This window comes from Platichthys flesus, chromosome 15, assembly GCF_949316205.1.
Source record: "Platichthys flesus chromosome 15, fPlaFle2.1, whole genome shotgun sequence".
NCBI classification, from domain to species: Eukaryota; Metazoa; Chordata; class Actinopteri; order Pleuronectiformes; family Pleuronectidae; genus Platichthys; species Platichthys flesus.
Window position 1 is genome coordinate 10,076,516 of NC_084959.1, and position 15,630 is coordinate 10,092,145.

Genomic DNA, 15,630 nt, shown 5'->3' on the forward strand with positions numbered 1-15,630 from the left:
CTATCCGGCACCTCAGGAGGGGGAAACGGGGAACCATCCAAGCTGTGTACAGTAAGGATGGGACTCTGTTGACCTCAACTGAGGAGGTTGTCGGACGTTGGAAGGAACACTTTGAGGAACTCCTGAATCCGAATAACACGCCCTCTATGTTGGAGGCAGAGCTCGAGGTTGATGGTGTTTCATCGTCAATTTCCCTGGTGGAGGTCACTGAGGTGGTCAAACATCTCCGCAGTGGCAAGGCCCCAGGGATTGATGAGATCCGGCCAGAAATGCTAAAGGCTCTGGGTGTTGAGGGGCTGTCATGGTTGACACGCCTATTCAACATCGCGTGGGAGTCGGGTACAGTGCCAAAGGAGTGGCAAACTGGGGTGGTGGTTCCCCTGTTCAAAAAGGGGGACCAGAGAGTGTGTGCCAATTACCGGGGCATCACACTTCTCACCCTCCCTGGTAAAGTCTACTCCAAGGTGCTGGAAAGGAGGGTTCGGCCGATCGTCGAACCTCAGATTGAAGAGGAACAATGCGGTTTTCGCCCCGGACGTGGAACTACAGACCAGCTCTTCACTCTCGCAAGGATCCTGGAGGGGGCCTGGGAGTATGCCCATCCGGTCTACATGTGTTTTGTGGATCTGGAGAAGGCGTATGACCGGGTCCCCCGGGAGAAACTGTGGGAGGTGCTGCGGGAGTATGGGGTAAGGGGGTCTATCCTCAGGGCCATCCAATCCCTGTACTCCCAAAGCGAGAGCTGTGTTCGCGTCCTCGGCAGCCAGTCAGTTTCGTTCTCAGTGGATGCTGGTCTCCGCCAGGGCTGCGCCTTGTCACCAATCCTGTTTGTGATATACATGGACAGGATATCGAGGCGTAGTCGGGGTGGGGAGGGGTTGCAGTTCGGTGGTCTGAGGATCTCGTCACTGCTTTTTGCAGATGACGTGGTCCTCATTGGATCATCGGCCTGTGACCTTCAGCACTCACTGGATCGGCTGGTGGCCGAGTGTGAAGCGGCTGGGATGAGGATCAGCACCTCTAAATCTGAGGCCATGACTCTTAGCAGGAAACCGATGGATTGCTTACTCCGGGTAGGAAATGAGTCCTTAGCTCAAGTGAAGGAGTTCAAGTACCTTGGGGTCTTGTTCGCGAGTGAGGGTACTATGGAGCGTGAGATTGGCCGGAGAATCGGAGCAGCGGGGGCGGTATTGCGTTCGCTTTACCGCACCGTTGTAACGAAAAGAGAGCTGAGCCGCAAGGCAAAGCTCTCGATCTACCGGTCGTTCTTCGTTCCTATCCTCACCTATGGTCATGAGGGCTGGGTGATGACCGAAAGGACGAGATCACGGGTACAAGCGGCCGAGATGAGTTTTCTCAGAAGGTTGGCTGGCGTCTCCCTTAGGGATAGGGTGAGAAGCTCAGCCATCCGTGAGGAACTCGGATTAGAGCCGCTGCTCCTTCACTTAGAAAGGAGTCAGCTGAGGTGGTTCGGGCATCTGGTAAGGATGCCCACTGGGCGCCTTCCTTGGGAGGTGTTTCAGGCACGTCCAGTGGGGAGGAGACCTCGGGGAAGACCCAGGACTAGGTGGAGAGATTATATCTCAACACTGGCCTGGGAACGCCTCGGGATCCCCCCGTCAGAGTTGGTCAATGTGGCCCGGGAAAGGGAAGTCTGGGGCCCCCTGCTTGAGCTGCTCCCCCTGCGACCCGACCCCGGATAAGCGGATGAAAATGAGATGAGAGATGATGAGATGTTAATTATAAAGAAATCACAGGCTGCCTGATTCAATTGTATTTGTATAGCGCCAAATCATGATGGGAAGAGAGGAAAAGATGGGCAGAAAAGAGGGGATAGAAGAAGGAGAGATGGGGGAGGGAGTAATGAAAGACCAAGAACAGTTGTGTTACCGTCATGTTTCAGTTCTGACAGACTAATTGTTATAATGAATGAGTAGTAATATAAATAAATGGGGATTGGGGTGCAGAGAAAGCCAGTGAGAGAAGTGCTCAGTGCAAGATGGTTGTGCCTACTGCAGCATAACTAAGGGATGTTCAGGGCTTTATGTGATGTGGTGTGAGCTCTTATCAGAGAACTGTTGACTTCGGCATTTGGCGACAGTTTTGAGAAAATTGATCCAGATTTCGAAACTTTGTATGAAACCCAAAAGATATCAAGAAAAATCCTCGACGTGTATTCACTTTTCGTTATTACTTGACTCTTAATCTCTTATCCAGTTGCAATGAATCTATTTCCAATGACTGTCCTTTTCAAAATAAGTCTCATTAGTATAGTAACATAAATGTTTTTGTGTGTATATTATTTTTGTTTCAACAATTACTTTTTGTGTTTTTCCAGAAATCTTTTTACCAACACCAGACAGCCTTCTCGTAAATCTCAATGAATGCAAAGAAGTAAGAATTTTCACCTTGATTAAAGTTGTTGTGAACATGTTATATTCAACATTCTAATATTTCATATAATATTCTAAGCAAAAATGTAACCATGTGTTTTATTCTCTTTACACTGTGTATTAATACCGCTAATAACTACTGTTTATTTAAGACGGTCATTTATTTATAATCAGGGATCCTGCTAAATGAGACGGATTTTAAATATCCTTGGTTCTGGGCTCTTGACTACCATGCAGATGATGAAAAGATGACAAACAACGTTTTTTCCTTCAGGGCTAAAAAATTGGCAATAAAAATGAAACCTGGGTTCTGTATTTGTTTTTCAGCTTGTGCAGGATCTGCTGAGGAGTCTGCCAAATTTATTTCAAAAGACTATGGAGACTCAATCTGCCCTGGGATCAGCTCTGCAAGCAGCCTTCAAGCTGCTGTCCCCCACTGGAGGGCGCATGTCTGTCTTTCAGACACAACTGCCAAACCTGGGTGTGGGGGCGCTGCAGTCCAGAGAGGACCCCAACCAGCGAGCGTCTGCCAAGGTAGGAGCTCTAAAGATGACCTTTCTCCAGGACATAGATGATGAGTAGGTTGGAGTCATTATGATACAATAACTGTACAGCTGCTTATGTTATTTTAAAACTCCCAATGTCACATCATGTTGACCACGCTCATTAAATTGCTATTAAACAGTGCTTTTTAACAGCTATGTTTGTTTATGCAAAAATGATGATGCAATGCCCCCATATTAAAATGTATAAAAAGAAAAAAACACTATTAAACCTTTTTCGCTTAAAACCGTGTTTTGCCTGCTATTGTCATACTTTCATGGCATTTCGAGCCAGACCCCTCAATGCACAGGAAAACAATGACAAACACGGTACAATGATTGAGTTAGTTTCATGAAGTTTTCATGTCTTTTCCAGTACATTGTCAAGGACCCTTTTTAAAGTTATAGATTATAAGCAAGGACTGAAATTCAGAGAGGAATTTTAAAGCCAAAGTACAAGAGTTTTGGAAATGTGTTGTATTAAAAAATGTAAAAATTTTAATCTTACCCTGCTATGTTTTCCTTTCAGGACATCCAGCATCTATCGCCAGCGACAGACTTCTACAAGAAGCTGGCTCTGGACTGCTCCGGCCAGCAGGTGGCTGTTGACCTGTTTCTGCTCAGTTCTCAGTACTGTGATCTTGCTTCACTTGGTGAGTCCTGCACTGAATGAATGGAAAATGGAGGAAAGAACAAAAGAGCATTTATTGTATTATTGATGTTTGTTTACATGTTTAGGATTCAATCTATGAAATTGACAAGTTTGATATCTATTTACCACGTGGTTATTTACTGGTTGTAAACATACAACAAGGATTAATACATTTACATATTAGACCCTTGGGTAGTTGCAGGAACGGGATGGTGTCATGTGTTTTTGTTCCAAAAGCACACTCGTCTTTACCTGGTCACCTGGAGTATTTGCATACAGAACACCTGAGCTCTAAATATTTATAAATATGGACAATAAAAAAACTTATCTTCGCATCATCTCTTGTGTGCCTTCCTTCTCTCAGGCTGTATTTCGAGATACTCAGCAGGGAGCGTTTACTATTACCCTTCATACCACCACCAGCACAGCCCTGCGCAGGTGGAGCGCTTCCAGAAGGATCTGAAGAGATACTTAACCAGGAAGATCGGCTTTGAGGCCGTCATGAGGATACGCTGCACTAAAGGTCCGTCATCACAAGAGCTGGAGTTTGGGAGAACGTTATTAAAATAGAAAGAAAAAGAAGTTCAGGGTTCATCATCCTGATTCATCATGGTTTGATTGTTTCCTCTCTGTCTCTCTGCAGGTCTGTCCATCCACACGTTCCACGGAAACTTCTTTGTGCGCTCGACAGATCTGTTGTCCCTCCCTAACGTGAACCCGGACGCTGGTTTTGCTGTTCAAATGTCCATCGAGGAAAATCTGGCCGACGTGCAGTCCGTCTCTTTCCAGGCAGCCCTGCTTTACACCTCCAGCAAAGGTACACACACACATACTCACACAAACAGCTAATGTTTTATTTAAAAAAAAAAAATCCAATGAATCTGTGTCTTCTATTGAAATATGTATTTTGTTTTAAAGGAGAAAGGAGGATCCGTGTCCACACCTTGTGTCTCCCTGTGGTCAACTCTCTGTCAGATGTCTTTTCTGGGGCAGATGTTGAGGCCGTTACTGGGCTGCTGGCTTGCATGGGTATGTACAACATTATGTTACACGGTCGAGGGAACAGGTCAGATGAGACTATTTAAGAATTTAATACATCTTAATTAAGTTTCCTATGAAGCAGACTTTGAGCAACACATTTGAATTCTGTGTGTATTAATTCACTATAACATCAGATAATTAGTCTATTCAGATTGGGTACAGCTGCAGTAGCCCCTCATTTTGGGCAAAGTATAATCCCAGCTCATATATTTCAACGCATGCTTTATTTACATCATGGATGTGTGTTTAAAGCATGGATAAGATTGATTTGTATAAGGTATCAAATTGTTACAGTAAATAGTCAGGGGTTTGCAGGATTTTCTTCCACTTCTCTTTTTTAGCACTGACAGATGGACATGAGTAGCGACAGCTGTGGTTGCCTAGCAACCGCTGACTACTAGGCCCATCTCGCAATCACTTTCAGAACAGGCGCTCACACTTTCTTCAGAAATTGGCACAGACGAGTTTGACAATTGGTTTGAATTTGGAACATCGGTTATTTAGAAATCTGCAACTGAAACCAGGTGAGGTGGGTATGATGCTGTCTTTGCCAGATTTCTACTGAAATCCACAGCTGTACTGAACAGCCCATTACCGCGCAATATACAAGGCCTAATGTTACATTAAAGGAACCATTAACACTGTTGTTCATGTATATCTGTTCTGTTCTGGGGGGGGGGGGGGCTTTCCAAAATATCAGAAAACCTTTCACACAGAGACTTGAAATGAGGTAAGATGCTCAGTCCTCCTCTTGTCCCCTCTCTCCAGCTGTGGATAGATCAGTGGCTGCCAGTCTGAGTGACGCCAGAGACGCGATGACCAATGCTGCTATTGACTCGCTGTCCTCCTACCGACAGTCTGTGTTGACCATCCAGCAGCCCGGCCTGCTGGCCCCGGCCTGCCTCAGACTCTTTCCCCTTTACATCCTTGCCCTGCTCAAACAGGTCAGCTTTCTTTACACCATCCAGCCATTATACAGCAGCTGCACTGTTGTGCAAATCGTTGGGCTTTATTTAACATTTCTCTCTTGATTACACCACTGAATGGCTGCTAGTAACTTACTAGTTTAACCAACAAAGAACATTCAAATTAAATGATTCAGCATTTGAAAAAGTGACTTTAGATGAAGCATTCAGCCTTTATTGATGCAGTTGAATGTGTTTGTTTGTGACTCGTGCAGAAAGCCTTCAGGACGGGCACCAGCACCCGACTGGATGACCGAGTGTTTGCCATGTGTCAACTGAAGTACCAGCCACTGGTCTACGCCATGCTGATGATCCATCCATCTCTTTACCGCATCGACGACCTGAACGATGAGGTGAGAAGAATATTTTCAGTGAATGCCGTGGCAAAAACAAAATCCTGGATTTTCTTATAGGCATTCTTTTTCAGACATGGTCAAAGAGACTGTTTATTGGGAGGTTACGTTTTTTGTGTTAATGAAAACTTCTCAATTCACCGTGTAGGGTTCTTTGGGGCATTGGCCACTTGACCAGTAATTCCAACAGTTTTCCTTGTTTCTTAAGTAATCTTTTCTTTCCTGCATCCTCAGGGAGCTTTGAACATCAACGAGCGGACCATCCCTCAGCCCAGAGTGCAGCAGCTGTCTGTGGAGAAGCTCAGCAGGGAAGGAGCTTTCCTCATGGATGCTGGATTAGTACGTACATACATTTTTTGCTAGATCTTTCTTTTATATTACACCTGTTATGATGAACAAATGTATTGTAAACTGACTGTTAAACAGTATGTAAATATACTTTGAAGCCAAAATATTATCCAGTGTGGCTTTGAATTAATTTAACAGCGCAAGCTTCATTTTTATGTCTTTTATATTTCAAGCCCACTGTAAGGAGGTGGGCAAGTGTTCAGAGTCAGAGCAAAAATGCTACAATACTCATGGTTTGTTTGTGAGCATATATGATACGTTCCATATTCTGCTTCTGCAGGTGATTTATCTCTGGATCGGACGGAACTGCCACCCCAACTTCCTCTCACAAGTCCTGGGAGTTCCCAGCTATGCTGCCGTGCCTGAAAACTTGGTAGGAAATCTCATGTTACAGCCGCCACATGCAGTTTCCACCTGCTGTGATCTTTGCTCCTACATACACTTTGCACTAAATGTTTTTGCACTGATGAAAAGTTGACTCCTGCTCTTCTCTCGTAGTATACGCTCCCAGAGCTGGACACTGCAGAGTCGCAGAGAACCAGGGCTTTCATTGGTTGGCTGAGGGATCAGAGGCCGTTCTTCCCCTCTGTGCATGTCATCAGGTTGGTAACACAAAATTAACGTAGCAAAAGTGGCACAAGTATGGGTACTTCCTTTAGGGTGTATGAAAAAAGCCAACAGCTGGTGGAAGATTTAACACCTTCCCTCAAAGTTAGTTTTGTCTCCCAGCCTCTGTGGCAGGTACATTTTCTGTTCCACTGAGTGAAATGAACGATGTACAGTCAATGTAACGAAAAAAAATCTGAAGACTAAGCAGCACAGAGGATATAGATAAGGTTTCATGTGACAGAATTAGAAAGTCAATGTCAAAGAAGCTAAACGAGATGCTCACAGAGAAAAATGAAAACCTGTATTCGCCTGTTCAGGTGGATCTGAGATCTAATGTGTCAATCAAAGATAATCCAAAGAGCCTTTGTGGTTTCATAGTAAACAAGTCTTGAATCTGGAATCACTTTGAAATTTATCAATTAGTGTGTCTCTCTAATTATCCCCCCCCCCCCCCCCCCTTTATTCTTTGGTGTCCTCAGGGACGAGAGCCCGTTGAAAGCCAGCTTTATGCAGAACATGATCGAGGACCGAACAGAGTCGGCCCTGTCATACTACGAGTTCCTGCTTCACATCCAACAGCAAATCTCCAAATAATCTTCAGTGGGACTGTGGAGATGAAGGAACACTGAAGCAAGGATACCCATCAGTGGATGTGTGCGCGTATATATGTATGTAGTGTGTGCGTGTGTGTGGCTGACTCAAGGATGCCTCTTGCTCCATTTCCAGCTGTGGTCCACCATCTCTCTGAGGGAAAAACCTTCTGCGCTGAACTGAAGTGAATCGTCACTCAAATCAAACAATCTGACGAACAATGCAAAGACAGTGGGACAAAGAAACATGTTTGATGCTTTTTTGGCACTTTTTACCCAGCTGAAGAGATGCAGCGGAAGAAAAATAAGCAAGAAATCCATGCCGATGATACTTATGTTTGTTTGTCAGTGATAGAGAGGATCAGTGTTTATTCTCATAGAACAATGCTGTCTGACTAAGGCAGCCCTTGGGTAGTGGCAGGAACGGGATGGTGTCATGTGTTTTTGTTCCAAAAGCACACTCGTCTTTACCAAAACAAATCAGCGGTTATGTATGTTCGTATGCGTGTCTGCTTCAGGTTTCTTAGGAGGGTTTGTATGTCTGCGCTTGAAGACTGTTATTTGGTGTCACCTGGACTATTTGCATAAAGAACACCTGAGCTCTAACAACACTCTAATATCGTACCGCAAAGACAGAAGGTGAGCTTTTGATTTCTCAGTCATTATAAGTGTGTGTCGAACAAACGTGTGGACGCTGTCGGTAACAGGCGGTACTGTTTGGAGGCGGATGGAGCTCTCTGTCACTGCTGCCTTGAATGAGTGGACTCAACAGTGAAAAGCAGTTTTCATTGGTCTGATCTGGCATCTTCTCCCTCCCTGGACAGGCAGAACACCTCTGATGACATCTTTGTTCATTTGTTTAGTTCTTTTTTTCTGATTGTTTAATTTATGAGACTCCCTAACTGATTAAATTCTATAATTGCCTTGTATGGGAACTCAGTTTTATTATGGAACCTCTGTTTAAATACAGACTCTACATATGGAATATTTTAATATAATAGGATATGGGAAATTCTTTAACACAGACATAACAAAGCCATTGTTTTAACCATGCTTATTGATACTTGTATATGAAGAGACTGCATTATATAAAAGTGACAAAATGCTGATGATTTTAGTATAAATATCATGGTGAAATGACGCTAAGAAAATAAAATGTTTGGCACTTTTTAAATGTAGTTTGTGTGTTGGTGGCTGAACAGTGTTTATTCAGTGGAAATGAAGACGAAAAACCACAATATGGACCAATATTGTCAATATTTCTCTTGACTGCGGTTGAAGTGAAGATTTTTGATTTGGTCTGATTTCATATATACAGTTTGTAATCTATGTATTATATAATCAGAAATGTATTTAGGAGCAAAGAGATATGTTTTGGTCTTCATGCACAAATTGTCTTTCATAAAAAAACTGATCAAAAGAAAACTATAGCCTGTGTTTGTACAGAGTAAATCACAGACGTGTGGACTTGAGTCACATGAATTTGACTGGACTGTGCTTAATATTGGACAAAATAAACGTAGATGATATAGTTTTAACTTGAATTGGATTTATACACTGATAACGTATGACCATGTGTTCACAAGGCGGATAATTGGTTGAAAAATCTGGGGGTTTATGCCCTGGAATGACTTGATCTTCTGCCCAAAACCAAATTAATGACTCATTAAAAAAACATTCAGCGGCTCAACAGTTTTCCCGTTTTCCTGACGACAGATAAACTCAGTTTGTTGGTAGTGGAACATTTTGTGAGAGCAGGAAGTTGAGAATTTGACAGTGCAGACCTACAGACCAATAGTTAGTGAGTGCAGTGTGTAGAATTTAGTGACAACGTGGTGAAGTTGAATGTGGCAGCTAAACAACCCTCACCTCATCCTCCCCTTCCAAACATGAAGTAGAACCTGTGGTAACCTTCAGTTTTCATAAAACTCAAAGGTTGTTAAGTTTGTGCAGTCTGGGCCTTCGACAAGAAACATGGTGGCCTCCATAGAGAAGACCCCTCTGATGTGAATAATAATTATTTAAGTAAGAAAGGGCCGTTATAGGGTAAATAAAACAGCTATTTGTATAATACAGATGAAGTACACTTGTCAAAACATCACTAGGATTATTAGGGTCAGAGCACGGACAGGCACTGACAGACAGTGAGGCCATATTGAAATTGTAAGACTTATATTATTAGGGCCCAAGCACCGTAGAGGAGGAGGCAGGCAAATTAATTGACCTTTTGAGGGCTTTAATATGCTTAAATTCTTACCAAAATTGGCAGAAAATTAGAAAGTGATGAAAATGTACGTATTCTGGAGTAGTTTTCAATGGGCGTTGCAAAATGGCTCAACGGTGCCCCCGACCCCCCCCCCGTACGCGTTCCCATTGACAGATCTTCAAAAAAACATAGGTGTATCATGTCCAGACAAACAGAAAAGTCTAGGGGTGCAATTGGAAAAACAAAACATGAATGCAAAAAACACTTTTTGCATTTAGTGGCCATTTTGGATATATTCCACACTTTTTATCTTTGAGGTACTTGTCCCAGGGCTTACATCAGATCAACTTCAAATGGAGATGAGTGTCATCACAACAAGATGGAGATACAAACTAACTCAAAGATGTTTCTTTCTTCCTCTCTCCCAGAATTGGGACATTTCCTCAAAGCGTGTGAACATTGAGGTACGCCGAAGGTTCATCTTTCCCTAAAGGAGACAAGCTTGTCGTACAAGTACTTTCTTATACTGTGCCGTACAAGTACTTTCGTTTCGTCTTCGTTATCTAGTCCAACATGGATCGCTGCGGGCTCGGAGCTCGTAGTCTCTGATTTCCTGCCGCTGGCTGTCTTTGTTCACTCAGAGACTCAGAGTCCACAGTAATTGCGAGATGAAGCTTCCTGAAGCTTTTCATCCAATTTGCTCAACTGCGCCATCAAATTAAATGTAAATGTAATTACAATGAAACCACGGCTTTGGTGTGTGAAGCTTTGAATTGAATAAAGGATTTAATGATGTTTGTGATACCAATACACGTAACACGTACAATAGGGATAATAGTTTATTTATTGTTATTAAAAAATAACAGTTCTCAACAGTGCTGGGTTTCAAGTTTCAAGCAAACGCACAATAAAGTCCCAAGACAAGTAGTGTGAGGGGGAATCCATTGCGTTTCGCGGCCCCTTATATCTTGAATCGCACACCAAACCCGCGAACGATTTCCTGAATCAGTGACGTACTCGGCCGGCTCGCGAGATTTCGAACGTCATCAACACAAGCCTCGATGCGCTCTTTACAAAAATCGTCCTCGATTACTCGACACACGCTTCGAAGCCTCTACACGGGAGGACACATCACTAGGAGGAAGATGTCCGCCGTGCAGTTGCTGCGGGTGTCGGTACATGAGCGGATCAGCGCTGCCGCTGAAGACTTTCTGCTGCAGGTGGAGAAACGAGGAGGAAGGGCTCAAGTCCTGGCGCTGAGACCGATGCTCAACGAGCGGCTCATGGCGGCCGGGGAGGAGATACTCGCGGGGCTTGAGGAAACCGTGGCGCGGTACGAGGACCTAGTGGAGCGGTCCGAGCGGGAGATCTGCCGCCAGAGGAGGCTGCTCGATACCGTGATGCAGCCCGTAGTCCAGCTGCACAGAGCAGGTCAGTCCCTAACAGAACTCTCACAGGCTAACGTTAGCTAGCGTCATCTCGAGCAGCGGAGTTAAAACGTCACTTCCTGTCTCTGTCTGCTGCACCCGGCTGCTCCACCTCTCACCTGAATAATGAGGAGGATTTGATGCTGTTGTGAACGAGTCTGTGCAGACAACCCGCTGCTGTGTTGGGAAGTCTGGGCACATTAATCTGGGTTTTACCCACAGGTCTTTTCTGAAAGCAGCTTAAACAATTAACTAACTTCCCCTTGCCCTGTTCTCTTCTGTTAGTGACCTAATAGGTTTATTTGCCATCAAAATTAAACCCTTTGTTTTATGCTGCTTCCTTTACGAGCTGCGCCGTAACACCAACTGTAAACAACCTCAACATCTGTACTTCCCGAATGTGATCGTTCAAAAAGTTTTTCCAAAACACTTCAGGAAACTCTGAAACGATAAACGTGTTTATTTGTGTTTCACTGTGTCCTGCAGACATCCAGCAACTGATGGTGAAAAAAGAAGAGGTTCCCCCTGAGCAGCAGCAGTGGAGCCCCCTTGTGGACCAGGAGGACCCGTGGACCAATCAGGATGGACAGCAGCTTCAAGGACTGGAGGAGGCTGATATAATGTTCCCATTGACTCCTGTCGCTGTGAAGATTGAAGAAGATGAAGAGAAACCTAAATCGTCAAAGCTTCATCCGAGTGAGACGATGGAGAACAGAGCGGACTCTGGAGGACCAGAACCTGCCAGGAACTCAGGTCCTGATGGACGTTTACAACCAGGTCCTGATGACAAGACCGAAGACAGTGAGGATGATTGGATGGAGACCAGGGAAACTCAGACTGGTTTAAATACAAGAAATAACAAACAGCCTCCAAGTGATATGGGATGTAAGACAGAAAAAAAAAGGTTAAGTTGCTCTGATTGTGGTAAAAGATTTAACCACATGAGCGATCTAAACCGACATACGAGGCGTCATACAGGAGAGAAACCATTTAGTTGCTCTTTCTGTGGTAAAAGATTTACTCAAAGAAGCAGTCTAAATACACATACGAAGAGTCATACAGGAGAAAAACTGATTAGTTGCTCTGAGTGTGGTAAAAGATTTACCCAAAGGAGCAGTCTAAATACACATATGAGGAGTCATACAGGAGAGAAACCCTTTAGTTGCTCTGAGTGTGGTAACAGATTTACCCAAAGGAGCAGTCTAAATACACATATGAGGAGTCATACAGGAGAGAAACAGTTTAGTTGCTCTGAGTGTGGTAACAGATTTACCCAAAGGGGCCATCTAAATACACATATGAAGAGTCATACAGGAGAGAAACAGTTTAGTTGCTCTGAGTGTGGTAAAAGATTTACCCAAAGGAGCAATCTAAATAAACACATGATGAGTCACACAGGAGAGAAACCATTTAGTTGCTCTAAGTGTGCTAAAAGATTTACCCAAAGTGGCCATCTAAATATACATATGAGGAGTCATACAGGAGAGAAACTGTTTAGTTGCTCTGAGTGTAGTAAAAGATATAGCCACAGAGGCAGTCTAAATATACATATGAGGAGTCATACAGGAGAGAAACAGTTTAGTTGATCTGAGTGTGGTAAAAGATTTAAGATTCAGTCATATTGTATGAGACATGTGAGGATTCATACAGGAGAGAAGTGATTCAGTTGCAACCTTTGCAACCAAGTATTTGTTAGGATTTATCAGCAGATATTCATATTATACACATTCATAGTTCACTGTTTTAAGTAGAATATTAACAGTTTTTATGTCCCTAGAAAATATAACTCTTTGAATAACACGAAAGATTTGTGTTAATATATCTTGTTTCTACTGATTTCTACATAATTTATCTATTTTTCATAAAGTCCTTCATGTCATTTTAAGCTTAGCGTGTGTTCCTTGCCAGAGGTGTCAAAGTATTCACATTCATTACTCAAGTAGAAGTATAGATACTAGGGTTTAAAAAGACTTCTGTAGAAGTTGATGTATCAACTCAAGCTTTTTACTGAAGTAAAAGTGTAAAAGTACTGGTTTCAAAACTACTTCAAGTATAAAAGTAAAAGTAATTTAAAGGGAATTTTTTCCCATTAAGAACAAACTCTTAAAACGCATCTCAGGGGCCTATAGTGCACTACCCCACTGTTGGTCCATGGTTTTTGTGCAAACCACAGGCCTCCTTTTCGGCCTACAAGTTTGGTCAAAACTTGAAACAAGCATGCCACATGCTCTGGAGTGAACTCAATCTCCCAAGATGCCACAGGTTCTATTGTTCTGAAAAACCAATGAGCTCAGTCTCCATGGGGGCAACAGGCTCCTTTTGTTTCAGCAACTTCACACGTAGGTGTGAACAGTCACAATGTTCTATAAGGAGTGATCTTCTCCAACTCTTTCTTTTTCCATCCACCCACTGAGGACAGCAGGCGGCCCGCCGCTTCTCCTGCATTGCTGAGGAGAGGGTCTGGCTGCCCCAGCACATCTTCTCTTCACATCAACAACCGGAGGTCAGAGGTGCAGCTTTCAAACTCATCTTCTCAAAGAAACCTCCTCTTAAATCAAGCTTCTACAAACTCCTAGCAGCGACTCAATGTCCCGCAGGTACGGATTTCAAACAAGCATTTGAGCACACAGCTCCACAGCAACGCTAAGACAGAGACCATTCGACCAACTGGCAGGACGAATTGAAATTTAACTGCAACTCCCTTTTCACCTTTCTAAGGACTGTTAAAAATCTGGGCTTAATAATTGTACTAGAATAAGCAAGACTATTTATTTGATTATGTGTTTGTTTACAAGTTTGATCGGTGGTGTGATATTGTGGCTACAAGTTAAATGAAAGCTAATGTTAGATAGGCCCATCACAGGCTTCCTTTGTAGGTCTATCTGACTCTTGCATTCTCTGATTTAACATCCACACAGAAAAGCATACCTCAACACCTACTTATCTACTTTCCCGGCAGAAATAGGCTATGAGGAGCCGGAGTGGCGATGTAAATAAACGACTAAGAAGAAGACGTCTCTTCTTTGTGTGTTTTGTCTTTGACAAACAACGTTACTCCGCTTAGTGTTCTGGCGGTGAATTGCGTTGGCACACGCGCAACACGTTAGTGAAGCGTAAACCAAAACGAGTCCGTCGATGCAGCTGCATGGCCTTCCGTGGTTGCAGTCGCAGGACTATAATTCAGCCTTTAGGGACCATCTTAGAGCCCAAGGGCAGGCGTTACCCTTTTGGTCAACCACCATTTTAGAGCCCCTGATTTACATGGTCACACACACTCACATACACATCATGTATGATGTGTATGTAGGAAGAACGTTTGTTTAGTAATTTGTGTTTTTATACTTGATTATGTCATAAATGTTTTCTTTCACAAATACTCTGTATTTGCATAAGTGAATTTTGCCAACCGTTACACTGTTAAGAACTCCATAACCTGCACTGTTCATTATATAATCTTTAATAGTAAAATATTGAGATTTCTAATTGGACTAGATCTAAATTAAACTGATCTTAATCAATAAATTGGCTCTTTTCCCTTCTTTGAAGGGTGGTGCCCCAAGAAAACTTTAACCAACTAAAGTTATGATTTAACATTAATTTTTTTTTTGATAACCAAATTTATTGAAGGCCTAAAGGAAAACCATTCTATGGTATCACTTTTAAAGCACTATTGCACAACATCATCTCCTCCAAAAAATATTATTTTCTAAAATCTAAAAATATTGTCTGACATCCAACCGGTACGTAGCACAAAAAAGGTTGGTGACCGATGGCAAAGAAAACCAATAGGGTATCCGAATGGTATTTGTTTATACTTCTCATCCAACCACAATCAAATTTACTCTATCCCGATGGTGGGATTTATCTGGATAGGTTTTTTTTGTGTGTGTTTTTGAACGATGACAAACCGGAATGAAAACAAGCCAAAATGAAATAGGAGTAACGAGGCTATTTTAAAATGTAAGGAGTAGAAAGTACAGATATTTGCGTGAAAATGTTAGGAGTAGAAGTAAAAAGTCGTCTGGAAAATAAAAATATTCCAGTAAAGTATAGAAACCAAAAATGTCTACTTAAGTAAGGTTAAGTATTTGTACTTCGTTACATGACACCTCTGTTCCTTGAAAAGTATGAATGTGTGTTCCTAACTAGTTCATATGATCTCCTTTATGTATTGAATGTGTTTCAAAGAATAAAAGCCTAATTAAAAGATAATGGTGACGTCGTCCTCTTTGTTTCTGTATGAGCGGAGGCTGCACGGGCTACAGTTCAATTGTATCATCACGAGACAAATCAAATTTTGTTGTTCACAAAAGTTTGAAATAAGTATTTACTTGGTGCCTTCTAGTCATTCTTATTCTTCAGGCAAATGAATTGACTTTTTGAGGGTTTTTAACATGCTAAAATTCTTACGTTTTACATTTTTTATTTATTTATGTTATTTTAATTTTTTTTAATAAATTTTATTTTTAATTGAATTTGTATTATTTACCTTCTGCGCAGAAGT

General features: G+C 42.6%; 2 protein-coding genes across 3 annotated transcripts in view; both read left to right on the forward strand.

The window, feature by feature from the left end:
* Nucleotides 1-8,667, forward strand: part of sec24a (SEC24 homolog A, COPII coat complex component) — a 21,689-nt gene extending 13,022 nt beyond the window's left edge. For both annotated transcript variants that reach the window (XM_062406823.1, XM_062406821.1), the window contains exons 12-23: nt 2,339-2,394; nt 2,721-2,927; nt 3,465-3,588; nt 3,952-4,110; nt 4,231-4,404; nt 4,506-4,616; nt 5,397-5,572; nt 5,809-5,946; nt 6,181-6,285; nt 6,575-6,667; nt 6,793-6,896; nt 7,383-8,667. In XM_062406823.1, the coding sequence (XP_062262807.1) occupies nt 2,339-2,394; nt 2,721-2,927; nt 3,465-3,588; nt 3,952-4,110; nt 4,231-4,404; nt 4,506-4,616; nt 5,397-5,572; nt 5,809-5,946; nt 6,181-6,285; nt 6,575-6,667; nt 6,793-6,896; nt 7,383-7,497 (1,562 nt within the window). In that variant the 3' untranslated portion in view covers nt 7,498-8,667. The remainder of the gene's footprint in view (nt 1-2,338; nt 2,395-2,720; nt 2,928-3,464; nt 3,589-3,951; nt 4,111-4,230; nt 4,405-4,505; nt 4,617-5,396; nt 5,573-5,808; nt 5,947-6,180; nt 6,286-6,574; nt 6,668-6,792; nt 6,897-7,382) is intronic.
* Nucleotides 8,668-10,629: 1,962 nt separating this feature from the next.
* LOC133970099 (zinc finger protein 260-like) lies at nt 10,630-15,338 on the forward strand. The gene is made up of 2 exons (XM_062406924.1): nt 10,630-11,130; nt 11,613-15,338. The coding sequence occupies exons 1-2, from the start codon at nt 10,761-10,763 to the stop codon at nt 12,710-12,712; spliced, it is 1,470 nt and encodes a 489-aa protein (XP_062262908.1). The 5' UTR covers nt 10,630-10,760; the 3' UTR covers nt 12,713-15,338.
* Nucleotides 15,339-15,630: the final 292 nt, after the last annotated feature.